General features: G+C 40.8%; 2 protein-coding genes across 2 annotated transcripts; one reads left to right on the plus strand and one right to left on the minus strand.

Annotated features, from left to right (window-relative positions):
- The first annotated feature begins 4,656 nt into the window (after nt 1-4,656).
- LOC127450545 (proline-rich protein 29-like) lies at nt 4,657-7,012 on the plus strand. Its single transcript, XM_051714769.1, has 2 exons — nt 4,657-4,786; nt 6,113-7,012. The coding sequence occupies exons 1-2, from the start codon at nt 4,657-4,659 to the stop codon at nt 6,241-6,243; spliced, it is 261 nt and encodes an 86-aa protein (XP_051570729.1). The 3' UTR covers nt 6,244-7,012.
- A 4,963-nt stretch (nt 7,013-11,975) lies between these two features.
- On the minus strand, nt 11,976-15,135 carry LOC127450533 (telethonin-like). Its single transcript, XM_051714756.1, has 2 exons — nt 13,675-15,135; nt 11,976-13,139 (listed from the first exon to the last, which is right to left on the minus strand). The coding sequence occupies exons 1-2, from the start codon at nt 13,824-13,826 to the stop codon at nt 12,749-12,751; spliced, it is 543 nt and encodes a 180-aa protein (XP_051570716.1). The 5' UTR covers nt 13,827-15,135; the 3' UTR covers nt 11,976-12,748.
- Between the last annotated feature and the right edge of the window lie 1,245 nt (nt 15,136-16,380).

The raw sequence follows: 16,380 nt of genomic DNA on the forward strand, positions 1-16,380 counted from the left end.
TACGGCCCCAATACCTGAATCGGAGGCATAAACTTCAACCACGATGGGCTGCGTTGAGTCTGGATGTTTTAGGATGGGAGCGCTGGTGAAACAGGACTGGAGTTCACTGAACACCTGGAAGGCCACTGGGGTCCAGGACAGTACTCGCGGAGAGCCTCGGAGAAGTGAGATGAGAGGTGCCGCAACTGCGCTAAAGTTGAGAATGAAGCTTCTGTAGAAGTTAGAGAACCCCAGGAAGCGTTGCAAGGTCCTTAATCGTGCAAGGAAGAGGCCAGTTCACCACTGCTTGGATTTTGTTGTTGTCCACATAGCTCCGTCGGTACTCAGTACATACCCTAAGAACGAGATGGTGGGAACATGAAACTCACACTGTTAGACCTATGTTCCTACTCCACTGAGGCCACAGATTATCCAGTGGGTCCACACCCCTCTGAGCTCTGGACACCCGGGGGAGAACATCTGTGTAGTTAGGGAAGGAAGCAGAATTGAGGGAGCGGGAATCTGAAGTGTGGGTTCTGATAATGTTTTCAATCCGTATGGACAGCAGGATGTATTGTTCGAGAGAGAGGTTGTCTTCTCAGCTAGCCAATTTGGCTTGAAGGTTACAGTTCAGTCCCCTGTTTTAAGAGGAGCATCTGGCCAACCACTCTGTGCTGCCAGGGTAAGAAATGAGAGTGCATAATCTGCAGCAGATGATTTACCTTGGCGAAAGTTGAGTAGAAGATCTTCCACATCTTTGCTCCCCTCATGATGAGTGAAAACGGAAGTGAGATTTAAAAACTTCTAGGGATGAACAAACTCAGTATCACGGTCCCACACAGCAGTAGGCCACTCCAAAGCTCTTCCAGACAATAGTGACGTGATAAATGCTACCATGGAATCCTTGGTGGGGAAGGTTTGTGGTTGTTGCATGATATAGATGAAACATTAAGGGGGGGAAACCGCTACACTGGCCAGGGGAACCGTCAAATTTGTCAGGTAGGGCCAGACGTGGGTTGTGGGTGATCGGTTGGGGCATGGGGGAAGATGAGGCAGAAGGCTGAAAAAAAGTGGCAGAGTTAACTATTGCGGGAACCCTGGATGTGGTGGAAGCTGCGGGTTGTTGCTGACAGAGATAGCTCAACACCTCTTCCATAGCTGCTGATAGCCTGCTAAGCTGGTGGTGATGATCAGCTAAAATGGTGGCTTAAGATGAGAGCTCCACGTGCAGCGGTGAAGTCTATGCTGGATCCGTGGTGCGAAGTCTTCTGTTACAAGGAAAACTCAGATGAAGTAGTAGGATCTCGTGTTTCCTAGGACTCTTATTTCCCCCGGACTACGTTTCCCATCATGCACTGCCCTCATCACTGCCATCTGTTCCCCATTGTTCTCACCTGTTTTCCATTTCCTCGTTAGCACTTGTGTGTGTATATATACCCACTAGTTTTACATTTCTTTGTCAGTTCTTATTTGTTGCTTTAGGAGTTCATGTTAAGTTTGTTTCACTAATATCATCTTCATTAAAAGCCTTCATCATTTCCCATCTCATCTCAGCAACCATTTGTTTCAGAAGAACTGACCCACATGGATCTAGCGGGCTGTCAGAATTCTGCTTCTTAAGCAAGGGGACCGTCCAGTTGAGGATCACGTCTGTGAGTTTTTGGAACTAGCAAATTTAGTGCACTATCCAGTCTGCTCTCTGGTGGTTTTCTTCCAGACCGATCTGAATAGTGCACTGAAGGAACTGATGCCTCCGGCTGATCCTCACTGGACACTCTGTGAATATGTGGAGAAGGCTCTGGAACTTTGCGGTTCCCATTACACAGTGGATTATGGCAGGAAGCCCTCCATGGCTCCTTGCTCCAAGCCCTCCACGGCTCCTTGCTCCAAGCCCTCCACGGCTCCTTGCTCCAAGCCTTCCACGGCTTCTTGCTCCAAGCCTTCCATGGCTCCTTGCTCCAAGCCCTCCATGGCTCCTTGCTCCAAGCCTCCCATGGCTCCTTGCTCCAAGCCTCCCACGGCTCCTTGCTCCAAACCTCCCACGGCTCCTTGCTCCAAGCCTCCCATGGCTCCTTGCTCCAAGCCCTCCAAGCCTTCCACGGCTCCTTGCTCCAAGCTCTCCACGGCCAACGAGCCAGCGCCCACACCTGTAGCCTCAATTGTCCCAGAGCCAATGCCTGTGGCCTAGCCCGCTCCCGTGACTACGCTCCTAGCTGTCCGGAAAAGGAGAAGGAAAAGGACACCTTCTCCCCAGTCTTTGCCTATACACATGACCACGGAGGTCGTTCCCCAGTCGCTGCCAGTGCTCACGACCATGACCACGGAGGTCATTCCTCAGTCGCAGCCAGTGCTCATGACCTCGGAGGTCGTTCACGGAGGTCGTTCCCCAGTCGCTGCCAGTGCTCACGACCACAGATGTCATTCCCCAGTCGCTGCCAGTGCTCATGATCACAGAGGTCGTTCCCCAGTCGCTGCCAGTGCTCACGACCACAGAGGTCGTTCCCCAGTCGCTGCCAGTGCTCACGACCTCAGAGGTCGTTCCCCAGTTGCTGCCAATGCTCACGACCACAGAGGTCGTTCCCCAGTCACTGCCAGTGCTCCCAATCATGGAGGTCTGTTCCCAGTCACTGCCAGCTCTTGTCGAGCCTTTCACAGCTCTGCCTTCCATGGCTCCGCCCCTCGATCCTCCCATGGCTCCGCCTTCCATGGCTCCACCCCTTGAGCCTCCCACGGCTCCGCCTGCCTTCGACGAGCCTCTCCTGGCTCCACCCTCAGAGTCTTCCACTGCTCCACCCGCTCCCCCAGAGACTCCTCCAGCTGCTCCATCGCCTGACCCAGTCCCGGCTCTGTGGCCGCCTCCCAGGCCTCCTGACCTAGTCCCGGCCCTGTGGCTGCCTTGCAGGCCTCCTGACCCAGTCCTGGCCCTGTGGCCACCTCCCAGGCCTCCCGACTCCATCCCTGTCCTAAGACCGCCTCCCAGGCCTCCTGACACAGTCCCGGCCCTGAGGCCACCTCCCAGGCCTCCCAAATCTATTCCAGCCCTGTGGCTGCCTCCCAGACCTCTCGACCCAGTCCCTGCCCTGAGGTGGCCCCCCCCAGACCTCCAGACCCAATCCTTACCCTGGGGTCTCCTCCCTGGCCACCTGGTCATCTTCCAGGTCCCCTTCCTCACCTGTAACTTCCTGCCCTCCTCAGCCATCTTTGGGGTGCCAGGAGTCACCCCTTAAAGGGGGGGTTATGTCACAGTCTGTCTCCCTCATGTTTCCTAGGACTCTTATTTTGAAGTGTTTCCCCCGGACTATGTTTCCCATCATGCACTGCCCTCATCACTGCCATCTGTTCCCCATTGTTCGCACCTGTTTTCCATTTCCTTGTTTTCCCTTGTGTGTGTATATATATATATATATATATATATATATATACCCTCTAGTTTTGCATTTTTTTTGTCAGTTATTGTTTGTTGCTTTATGAGTTCATGTTAAGTTTGTTTCACTATTATCATCTTCATTAAAAGCCTGCATTTAGATCCAGCGTCTCCCGTCTCATCTCAGCAGCCATTCATTACACATTTGTTTGGCAGGTGATTAACTGATGAGATGTGGTGCTTTTAAACCTAAAATGCGATGTAGTTTTTGACTACCTCTCAAAACATTTTGCACCCCGTTTACAACTATATTTAGCACTGACCATTTGCGACTGGATCATCCGAAACATGTCTTATTACCAGTAGTAAACAGGGTCTAAAATGACTGCAGCCAGAGCTAGGGAATGCTATAGAACGGCTTCTGGCGGAAGTCTCACCCACATTCGTTTCCCCAGTAAGACCCCCAGGAAAAAGATGGATATACTGGTATCAGCAGCAGTGTGGATGATAATAATCACCTGTTATAAATGTCATATAATCCCTGTTATACACAAACAAAACTTCACATATTCATAAAATGAACATGAGGTTTGAAAAATATGAAATTCTTAACAGGCCATTGCATGAATGGGATTACTTTGGTGCCTATTGTTTGGAACGTAACTTTTCAAGAAACAAATAAAAATATAAACTGAGAATGAATAAAATCAATCTGAAACTGAAAAAATTTAATCAAAGGCTAAATGTAAACATGGTCTTTAAATAAACAGTAGCCTTTGTTAACGATATTATCTGCTTGCTTTTGCTGATCATGATTTACGAATGCCCCGCTAGCATAAAATAAAATACTTAATTTTTAATTTATGCACAACACATTTTAGTATTAATCAAACATTAAATATTTTATAATGAATTTAGTTTATGGGCAGTTTGTGTATCGGTGCCATAGCAACACTTCTGCACAAGAGTGCGCAAGAGTGTCATTCGCAACTGCGTCATCATTCTCAAAGCTGCTTATGATGATGATGAAATCGAGGACAGGCTCAAATTAAAATCACATTCAGCAGTGGCCAGAGGATCTGTCAAACATTCATATCATCCAACAACATGTGAGTAATCTTTCCGTATTACAGTCTGCAGTTCAACATGGTTTAGATCCATACTAAACTGAATGTAAAATCTCTGTTCAACTGTCTGAATTAATAGTAGTTTGTTATTGGTAGAAAATTGACTGTTGGAAGTATTTTTTTCTTTCATTGCTAAGCTTATTTTAATTGGGCTCTGTGTCTGTATTTCTGTAATGAAGTCTCCAAATGAATAATAAATTAATCAGTCCACCCTTCTGTCCGTCAAAGGCTCCTCAGGCGACCACTATTTTCCACCAGTTGACAGAAGCTGTGACCTCACCTTTTGCGCCGGTGCATCCAGGACACATTAGAGAGGGTAGGGTCAGAGTGTACAGACACACCCACACAAAATAAAGAGAGATTTAAGAAAGGGTTCAAAAATTATAATTTTGTCATCATTTACTCAACCTCATTTTGTTCCAAACCCTCAAAAACACAAAATCTCAGCCACTCTTTTCCATACAATGAACCTGAATGGGGATAGGTGCTGTCAAGTTCCAAAATAAAAAGAAGCACCACAAAAGTATTGTAAAAGTGTTGCATTACTTTGTGCGATGAACAGAAATGTAAGTTGTTATTCACTGAAAATCTTACCTTCTGCTGTAGCTCTCGAATCAAACATGATGTCACGTCAGTGACATCAAACATCACTGGTACTTCAGTCACCAAATGTCATTGATGTCAATCCTGACTCGGCACATCTAAAGGTGCCATATTAGACCAATACTTTTATAGTTTTTTGTCAGTCTCCATTCACTTTTGTTATATGGAAAAGAGTGGCCAGCCACAATATTCTTAAAAATGTCATCTTTTGGGTTCCACAGAAGAAAGAATGTCATTGGGGTTTGGGGTGGCTTAAAGGTAAACAAATTTTGAAAGAATTTTAAATTTTTGGGTGTACTATTCTTTTAAACAAATTCAAGATGTAGTAGATCATGAAGTTTTATACTCTTTAAAGGAATAGTTCACCAAAAAATGACAATTCTTTGATAATTTACTCACCCTCATGCCATCCCAGGTGTGTATGACTTTCTTTCTTCTGCAGAACACAAATGAAGATTTTTAGAAGAATATCTCAGCTCTGTTGGTCCTCACAATGCAAGTGAATGATGATCAAAACTTTGAAGGTCCAAAAAGCACATAAAGGCAGCATAAAAGTAATCCATAACACTCCAGTGTTTAAATCCATTTCTTCAGAAGCGATATTAAAGGTGTGGGTGAGAAACAGATCAATATTTAAGACCTTTTTTACTGTAAATCTCGACTTTCACTTTCATCTCCACATTCTTCTTCTTTTGTTTTTTGGCGATTCACATCTTTCGTGGATATCGCCACCTACTGGTAAGGGCTGGTCAAAGGTGGACATTTATAGTAAATAAGGACTTAAATATTGATATGTTTCTCACTCACATCGCTTCTGAGTCATGTGGATTACTTTTATGCTGCCTTTATGTGCTTTTTTTGAGCTTTAAAGTTCTGGGCTGGCCATTCACTTGCATTGTGAGGACCTACAGAGCTGAGATATTCCTCTAAAAATCTTCATTTGTGTTCAGCAGAAGATAGAAAGACAAAAACACATCTGGGATGGCATGAGGGTGGGTAAATGATGAGAGAATTTACATTTTTGGGTGTGTTTGTTTAGAACTTGTTGAACTGATGATGATACAGAATGCACAGATGCATCAGGTTGTCATGAATAACATGACCATATTTGTACTCAACAGTTTTGACTGCACACACACACCTGAGGTGATGTATTTAAAAGTTCACTGAATAAACAGAAACATGTTTCAGTTTGATTTGAAAATGGAATGTTTCCATGTCCAATTTCAATATAATATAATGGTGTATAGCTCTCAGTTTGTATGAATTGTTTTATAGACAAGGATCGATATGGATTTAGAGGAGAAGCCTGTTGTTTACCACCATTATTACCCCCCTGTGCCCAGCCTCTGTTACCCAGGTTGGGTACCTTTACCTCAGCTGCTGATCCAGGCTCCATTCCCTCTCCTCCAGAAGATACAGGACCCACCACAAGCTGCACAACTTGTTTGCACAGGATACAGAGACGTGTACTGTAGTTACAAAATAAAAACATTGTATTGCATGTATTTTATTGTTTGTACATAGTAGTTTAAGACACCTAATATAAAGTGGGACCAACAATTATAATGGTCATAAAATTATGTTGCCTTTTCTTGCATGCAACATATATAATTTTTTGTGAGGTTCACCCTGAAGTGTGTACAAACACACTGTAACTCACCAGAGTGATGTAATTCAGGAAAGCTGTACCACCCCCACCTCCACCCAGTGCTTTACTGTCATTTTAACATAATGAATTTCTCTTGCAGCAGTTTATGCTGCAGAGAGAGGGCAGTGATGAACAGTTCCTCTTCTGGGATAATGCTCGGGCATGGAGTTGTTGAGTGTGAGGTGTGTGTCTTTAAATACATGTGTACACACCTAATGAAATGTTATCACGGTTTTAAAAATGAGTACAGAATGGAATACATGATGCTTTGAAAAACACATAAATTATCACAAGACTTTGTGTGGCTGTTTGTGTGCAAAGCTGACTGAAATCTCACACAGTTTTCATAACTTTCCATAGGTTTAATGTAAGTCTTGTCCACAGTGTAAGGCCATATATGATTATTCAATATTATATGATGAAGATCTGCTGTAACAGAGGTAAAGGATGGAGGTCCACAGAATTATACAGTATGTCCTTTATTACCTTTTCTTATTTGATGTGGAGTTTAAACTTGCTTGTTTTCTTGTCCTTTAAAAGGCCATTGCAAGGCATTCTCATGGAAAGGAGGGTCCATCTGCCTCCTGACATCAACTTGGTACTGAATGAAATGATGTTTTAATTGAAAATCATTTGTCTGAATATCCATTATGGATGCTTATGATATCCTTAATTAAAAGTAATTAAGCATATTAAACATAAAGCATATTGTTATGGTCCTCCAAATTACATTTTTAAGACCATAACAATATGCTTTATGTTGACAGTATTACACAGGGCAGGCGCAAGCCACTGGCAGAGTAGGCAATTGCTTAGCGCCTCTGCAATAGAATGGACAAGAAAACTCAAAGAAGAAAAGGTTAGACAAAGAAAGATATGAAGTGAGGAATGCAGTGTGATGCTGCATTGGAAATAGAGCAGTTGAGTGTGAGGTGTGTATTGAAATACATGCACCCACACATATTATATAATGTGATTAAAGGGATAGTTCACTCAAAAATGAAAATTCTCTCATAATTTGCTCACCCTCATACCATCCCAGATGTGTATGACTTTCTTTCATCTGCTGAACACAAATGAAGATTTTTAGAAGAACTTCTCAGCTTTGTAGGTCCATAAAATGCAATGAATGGGTGCCAAAATTTTGAAGCTCCAAAATCCATATTAGGGCAACATAAAAGTACCCCAGACGACTCTGGTGGTTAAATCCATATCTTCTGAAGCTATATGATAGGTGTAGGTCAGAAACAGATCAACATTTATGTTTTTTTTTTTTTTTTTTTTTTTTTTTTTACTATAAATTCTCCTCCATGCTTAGTCAATCGCCTCTTCAGTTTCACTTTCCCATTCTTCTTCTTCTGTTTTTGGTGACTCAAAATCTTCGTGTATATTGCCCCCTACTGGGCAGGGAGGAGAATTTATGATAAAAACGACTTAAGAATTGATCTGTTTCTCACCCACACCTATCATATCGTGTCTGAAGATATGGATTTAACCACTGGAGTCATATGGATTACTTTTGCTCCCTTTATGTGGACTTTGGAGCTTCAAAATTTTGCCACCCATTCACTTGCATTGTGGACCTACAGAGCTGAAATATTCTTCTCAATTTCTTCTAAAAATATTAATTTCTCTTCTGCAGAAGAAAGAAAGTCATACACTTCTGGGATGCCAGGAGGGTAAGTCATGAGATCATTTTCATTTTTGGGTGAGCTGTCCCTTTAAGGTTTGGATGTTGTTTTGGAGTAGAAGACCAGCTGCTGTGGAGAAATAGTAAGTGTTGCCACAAGTGTGTGTTTAAGTTCACATATCCACAGCCACTTTTAAACTCCACATATTAATATTGTGCGTCTCTGTGTTCAGCATTGTTTTATTCTGTGGTGTTTTAGCCCTATCATCACTTTGGCTACAGTCATGCCCTGTACGCACAGACACACACTTTCAATGCTGAAGTGCTTGAGCAGTGGTGTGTGTGTGTGTGTGTGTGTGTGTGTATGTTTTTGAACAGCCTGTTGCAGTGATGACTGATGAATCTTTATCAGATCTGTCCTATTATGCAATGTAATTCTCCGTACCATTTATAACACATGCACGCACACACGTGCACACACGCACACACACACACACACACACACACACACACACACACACACACACACATTGGTTTCCCTGTATTATTGAGGACATCTCATAAATGCAATGTTTATTAAACGTTCTGTTATTAAACTTTTATTCTTCTGGGGCCCATTGCCATAGCCTGAACACCCACACACGTTTAAGGATGTACTTCTGTTGTCTTTTTTAATAAATAATTATACCATCTAGGTAAACCCAAACCCCAACACAGAATATCTTTTAGAATTAAAAAAACAAACACATTATTTATTTGATGTATGAATCGTTTATCCAATTGAAGACATCTGTGAATGTCCCCAAAGGGAGCTTTTACATAAACTAAGGATGTACACACAAACAGTCCCCCTGTTAGATTTTTCAGCATGGGGAACATTTATTTAAAGAAACAGAGGTCACATGTTGTTTGTGTAGTGTTCTCACAAGCACGTGGATGAAAGGAAAATCTGTTTTATAGTAGATAAATGCTCACACTGTTATTTCAGGGCATTTCACCGACAGAATATTGCAATAATGCTCACTTTCTGCCAGTTTCTAAATAAGTGTTTATTTGTGTGTGTCTGTGTTGCTATGGAATGACTCATCCCAAATATCACATATCTGTTATGCAGGTTATCAAGATCTCAAGTACATTGATGATACTGGCACATAATGAAGAACATACCACATACCTTCTGACAGCCCTACCCCTCAATAACTGCACATAAACACACATGCTTTTAAAGCTGATGATTAAATGGGATGAAAGGGATTTTCCATTCAAAGTCTGTGTCTACGGGGTCATGAGACCCTAGACTTATGAAACTTAAATATGATATTTCAGTGGATTACATTGCTTGCAAGGCAGCCTTTTTTTATGTTTGTTACTAAATTGTTATTGTCTTTACTTTCTTAGATGCCTTTAAGCTGACTGTGCATTAATGCTTGTGTGCAGCCAACTGAAAACAAGATGCATGCTGAGTGTCATTACAGCAAAACAGCTCTAATGAAGCATTTCATTTACACAGAACCAAAGCCTAAAACTTAAGCTTACACTATTAAAAATAAAGGTTCCAAAAAGGTCCATCGCAGTGAACAATTTTTGGTTCCCCAAAGAAACTTTCAACGATAGGTTTTAAAAGAATGATTTTGAAGAACCTTTTTCTAGTTTAAAGAACCTTTTTCCACTACAAAGAACCTTTTGTGCAATGGGAAGGTTCTATGGATGTTAAAGGATCTTCATGGAACCATGCATGCTGATAAATAACCTTTATTTTTTTTAAGAGTGTACGTACCTCAAACTTCAACTCTATTCTTTTTCTGCATTGCAGGCACTAGAAGTTCCTCCAGGAAATGCAAATTTATAAAGCCATCCACTACACGGAAATAGTGGGGAGTCAAAAATATATGTTTCCAAAGCTGAAATGTAGGGTATGGCAACATTTGCTGTATGCTGAAAAAAGGGATATGGGAAAGAGTGAGAACAAGCAGGATTAAAGGATTGGTAAATGGGTACAGATGCCCCTACCACCAGCACCACCTCTCCTCGCTTTCAGTCTCTCTTTTTTTGGATCTGTTTGTTTAGATATAAATATCTAATAGTGGTGAGTGAGATAAGCACAAGCTGAGGCTAATTACTATGATTATGACTGGAATAAAAGGATATTTTTCAATTAGTGTCTTCATGAGAGAAATCAGAAGCAAGACAGAAAGAGTGGGAGAGAGATAAATGCTGTCTCCGAATGAGACAGTGCGTCCTGGCAATGGCATTCTTGGCACATGAATGCGTTCTGGGAGATGAACCAAACAGCATGTACCACAGTCAGAGACAGGCTCACCCTTCTGTTCTTGCTGAACCACTCTGTTCCACTTCTAAAGATGATTTCCCAGAACCCCCAACTCAAGAACTAATGAATGTTAACATCCTTAATTGCAATTTCTTCAGATCCATAAAACTGTTGCATGTTACATATTTTAATATTGTCTCCTCCTATAACTCCACATGAATTATGGTAGAATTGAAGTATTTTGGTTTTGCTTGTTTTTTTATTCAGCAAATGCATCTTGCCTTTGGACAGAATAGTACTTTTCCTGGGACTCATGGAATAAGGAATTATTTTTTCCTAAAAGAACACATACAGTCTCTTTTAGTGTTGCATGATACGCTTGTCCATAATTGTCAAAGCTAAAGGCTTTAAAGTGCTGCCATACTGACTAAAGAGAGCAGCGGAGATGCCAAAGTAAGGTAGACTGAGCTCAGTTGTAACACTTTTTTCTTTTTGTTATAATGCACAAATACTGACCAGAATAAACATGCCCTTTTTTCACATCAGATACTTTTAACTGTCTACTAATAAAATAAATGTCAAAAACCTACATACACAGTTCCTATTTTAGTTCCTACATATTTCCCCCAAAGTGGACTACATCCTTCAAATTTCCTGAACAAAGAGGATGTAAATGTGAATGTGCACATTAACCCAAAATTCACAGTGTTACAACTGTACTCTGTTCAGGGCCAAGTCAAATTTATTTGTATAATGCTTTTCACAACAGGTGTTGTTTCAAAGACAGGGCCAGTGCTATGAATTCCATGGCCCTAGGCAACCATCCTTCCGACCGCTATGGGATTTTTGGAGCATCCATCAAACTTGGCACAGACCTTCAGACGGTTCTGATTTTGTGTGCTATGTTTTTTTCTAACTGATCGGACTCACAGCTGACCATAACAGACAATTAAAAAAAAAAAAAAAAAAAAAATACCAGAATCTATCTTCCCTCTCCATCAGGCTATCTACCTATCTCTTGGTTTATCTGTCTGTCTGACTTTATTTTAGAAAATGTGAAGCTTCAAGCAGAGAAGGCTTTGTCAACCCAACATCAAAGTTTGCCTTGACATATTATTATTATAATATTCTCGAGTTGATATCATTTTATAATAAATATTTAATTGTACATAGTATACATTTTGAAGAATTAATCAATACCATGTTAATAAATTGGAGGTACCTGTGGAAAGAATTATCTACTTTTCTGATGAATGTAGCCATATTGTGATATTACAGGCCAAGTAGCACCAAATAGCTTCTATCGATCATTCATTGTAAATCAAACACAAACCAAAACTAAATTCATACTAATCAAACTTTATTTAAATGATAGTAGCAAATGTCAACAATCAATAAATCAAAGCAAATGCCAACTGCTAATAAATAGTGCAATTCATATTTTGTTTTAAATAATTGAGCTTTAACAAAAATAAAAGTTTTTCTCTTTGACTAAACATTAGATTCTGTAATAATTATATTTATTTATCACACACTATACATATACAGTGAAATTCTTTTTTTTTTCCACATATCCCAGCTAAGCTGGGGTCAGAGTGCAGGGTCAGCCATGATACAGCACCCCTGGAGCAGATAGGGTCAAGGGCCTTGCTCAAGGGCCCAACAATGGCATTTTGGCAGTACTGGGGCTTGAAACCCTGACCTTCTGATTGGTAACCCAGAGCCTTAACCACTGAGCCACCACTGCATGACCAACCTTAACTGCAGGCTTCAAACATTGACAAGCTCAAATACTGTGCTCAGGAAATTCTGACCATATTACTCCTCAAAAGAATTACTCAGTTAATGGCAACTCAAAAAGTGCTGTGTTTGGAAAATACTCAATAAAAAAAACAATTCAAATTCACTAGACAAAACCATCATCCTTCATTATTAGGATCATCCTCCTCCTTTTCATCGTGATAATTTCATTCACTAAAAACACTTTTTATTATCACTAAGCCCTGTTATTACATGCTCACTCCCTCTGTCTCATTTCACTGTTCCTTTCATTATTCAACTAAGTCCATACAGTCTTTGGTTAATTTTTATCTATAAAACTACCTTTTGACCATCCTCCTTCTCTTTACCCTCTCTGGGCTTCCTGGGACATGGATCTGCCCAGGGCTCTTGGTGCTTTGGCAAACTCCATTCGCATGGGTTTGACAGGAGGCAGGTCTTTGGTGATCTGCTCCACTGGTCTCTTGTCTGGGCAGGCTCCGTCAGGTGCTCGGGCGGGAGGCAGATCTGCCAGGGTGTGGGGGGCTCCACGACCCAAGCGAACACCCAGTTCAACAGGCTTGAAAATAGGCAATGGTAGAGTGTTCCTGGAGGGTAAGAGCTGGTGTTCTCGTACACCTGCCTCCATGTTGCCCACTCTGAGCACGCCTGATGGACAGGTCTGAATGAGTGGACGTACCTGCCAATAACGGGAGAGGGTCTCTCGACGAGAGTCGTCCGACATTAGCATGGACTGGCTAGAGAGAGAAAGATGGAGAAAGATGAATGACGCAGACATTTTGATGTTGTGTATTTAAAATGATCTGGTTGCAATCTGCACTGCAAAAATAATTGTCTTAATTAGTATTTTTATCATTTTTCCATCTTGTAATCAGATAAATCAGGATACATTTATTTGAGAAGCAAAGCTGCATCTAAAATTAACACTTGTTTTCCAGAAAATTGAGTTCATCATTCTTACTATTGTGATATTGATTTTTCTTGTTTCAGTTATAAATCTATCATAATTTGGTGAGGTTTACACTTAAAACAAGAAGAATGTTTAAATATTTTTACTGGAACACAAGACAAAAATACTGATTAAAAATTATTTTTATTATTATGATTTATTTTTTTGCAGAGTGTTATATTTATGCAATTTGAGTGTTTACATTTACAAACATAGATAAAATGTTCTGTTTTCTTTATACATTATCAGACAATGCTTTGAGCTTTCAATAAATTCAAACAATTGTCATCCAGCTTTTTACATGAATAAGTCTGTGCACTTACTGTTCTTCAGGCTGTGTCTTCATATTAATGCTGTGCCAGTCAGCAGTGTAACTTTCTCTCTTAGCAGGATTTTCCTCTTTCACGCTGCAGCTGAGCTCAGCTCCAACCACACATCCACCTTTCTTCTCCAGAACAGTACACACCTGCATCATCAGCTTGTTCGTGGGTGGCCCAAAAAGTTAAATTACTCACAATATTATCTTAACTGTTTTACAGTGAGAAATTTCATTCAAAACTGCAGTGGAGTTTTCCAGTTTTCGTTCCTTTTGTCTCTCTCCTTTTTTACCCCGATGTGCTGGTGTAATTAATGGAAAGAGTTGTCTCTCTCTTCTGTCTCTTGTTCTGTCTGGTCCTCTGTCTGCTTGAGCATGTGTCAGGCTTTTATACAGCTCTGCTGCTATTTCTGTCTGATGGAATCACTCCGTGCTCTGTCTACACTGACACCTGACGCTTACACACCCACATATCAAAACATACACTCACCCACACATTAGCACAGCAGTGGAGCATGGATTTAAGGCCTGAAAAATCCCAGTGGATTCCATCACTCATATTTGCAGGACACATAGACTCATCACTAAACATTCCCAAGTAATGCATACACACAAATATATCCTAATGTAACACATTCACACAAATCAGAGTCTTTGGCATAGTTCAAATCCAACTTACTGTTACTCTACAAACTTGGGTAAAGGCATTTTTCAAAATTCCTAACCCTAATAGAGTCTATCAAAACACAAATACAAATCCCTGACTCAGAACCAATATTTCTAAATGTAACTCCTACAGAAGTTTTCAAGCAAGCTACATCTACTGTACCAAACTCAGCACAGTCCTTCAGCTTGTTCAGACCAACCCGATCACATGAAAAGAGTTTGGCAGAGGCCTCCTCTTTGGTGCCCTCCCAGCAGGTGGCACCCTAGGCGACCGCCTAGTTCGCCTATGCCTAGAAACGACCCTGGCGGCAGTAGTACTAGAGAGTGTTTTCTGAAGATTCAAAGGTTTTCAGTGGAGGAAAACACTGTTCCAGTGGGGATAAGAGGCATAAACATAACAAAATCAATGTGTTTTTATGTGTTTGTAAGGACATGGTCTTATTAAGGCTAATTCACAGTGCCTCAACAAATGCGAACAAACAGTAACAAATGCGGTTCTTGAGTTTTGTTGGATCAGTGTGTTAACCTGATAAAGACTGGCTGACTGTACATTACCCCGCTAATTACACAGTTACCTACCAAATATGTTATTATGTGAGAAGCAAGGAATTGTGGAGTGTCTAGAAACAGTTCAGCTGAAAATCAGACCGCTAGATGGAGCGATTTACCAATCAGAATCAAGTATTCCAGATAGCCATGTAATAATGACAGTTATGTTTCCAAACAACGTTCTAAAGCTAACTATAGAATGTTTGAAATGTTGAAGTTTGTTGGGACAGTGTGAACTGGCCTTCACTTACAGAGACCGAATGTTCAGAGACTATCAGAATGCTTGTAAATTCAAACTTCAACTTCAAATAGTTCAAATGTAAACACATGCAAGGCCTTCACTTTCATCTATTTTATCCAAGAAAGCTGTGGTGATTACATGCTCAGTGACAGACTAAGTGAGGGCTGGCGCTGTCCACTCATCAGTTTAATATGGTGCTTTGTGGACAGAGGTTGAGGAAAGTCATTTTCTCATGTTACAGACACATTCTGTCCCCTGCCTGTCACTGTTCCCAGCCTGTGTCGCTTCTCTCTGTGACCCACCTATTACAGGAACTGATCTCACGCTTGTACTTCTCTCTCCTGCAATGTGGCCACTCAGCACAGTATGGTATGGAACTGTAATGATAGTCAGTTACATGACAGCCAGGAAATGTTAGGTCAGGACCAATGAAGCCGCTCTAGTAGATTATGACATATAGGCACATTTAGCTTATAGCTGAGATTATTTAGCAGAGACGGGACACTTCTATTAAAATGAATGGGAGAAATTGGAACACCCAACAAAGAAACTCTAGTGCCCAACGGTCAACGGATGTAGAAAGGAAGTCCCGCCTTAGAGAAAAAAGAGCCAATCACCGTTTAAATACAGACATCACTTGTCAATCAACTTTAGAATGTGCATGTGCCTTAGCTAAACAAGCTAAAAAAAAATTGTTTTTTTTTGCATAATATGAGGTAAAGAATCACAATTTATGATTCCAGTATTGTCAGATTTTATTGCTTATTTGAAATATGATCTTTAATCGTAATCTTGACCAACCGCTTTTTGAGATTTCAGTGTTCCCCCATTCAAGTAGATAGGAGCTGCACTGTCATGACTGGAAATAGCCTCCCGAGAGCGTCCTAAAGATGGCCGACAGTGGACTGAATTGCAAGAAAGACTTTGCTTATAGTCATATTGATATATTCCAAACAAATTGCAAACAGTGCCACAGCACCAACAATAATTATGCAATTCATAAATTGTCATTTTATGTTTACATTTTATATAAAAAATTTTATATAAAATGCCCACAATGTGCCTCTTATTTTAATGTACTTAATCTATCAACACATTAATTAAAAGTTCTGTCTTTTAATAAAGTAATCCCAAGTTTATCATTAATGAGTAAGAATTGAAATAATCAGAGGTTACAAAGTTGGATATGTTAACATTAGTTAGTGCAATAGTTACATGCACTAAAAATCAACAATACTTTAACATTTCTTGGACATA

This window comes from Myxocyprinus asiaticus, chromosome 13 (assembly GCF_019703515.2).
Source record: "Myxocyprinus asiaticus isolate MX2 ecotype Aquarium Trade chromosome 13, UBuf_Myxa_2, whole genome shotgun sequence".
NCBI classification, from domain to species: Eukaryota; Metazoa; Chordata; class Actinopteri; order Cypriniformes; family Catostomidae; genus Myxocyprinus; species Myxocyprinus asiaticus.

Bases quoted from the DNA above. Each gene is read 5' to 3' on its own strand.
- LOC127450533 (XM_051714756.1), bottom strand. From the start codon at position 13,826: ATGATGCAGGTGTGTACTGTTCTGGAGAAGAAAGGTGGATGTGTGGTT. The intron at 13,140-13,674 runs GTAAGTGCACAG...TTCTCTCTCTAG, and splicing joins AAGACACAGCCTGAAGAACA to CCAGTCCATGCTAATGTCGG.
- LOC127450545 (XM_051714769.1), top strand. From the start codon at position 4,657: ATGAATAATAAATTAATCAGTCCACCCTTCTGTCCGTCAAAGGCTCCT. The intron at 4,787-6,112 runs GTAGGGTCAGAG...GTGTTTGTTTAG, and splicing joins TCCAGGACACATTAGAGAGG to AACTTGTTGAACTGATGATG.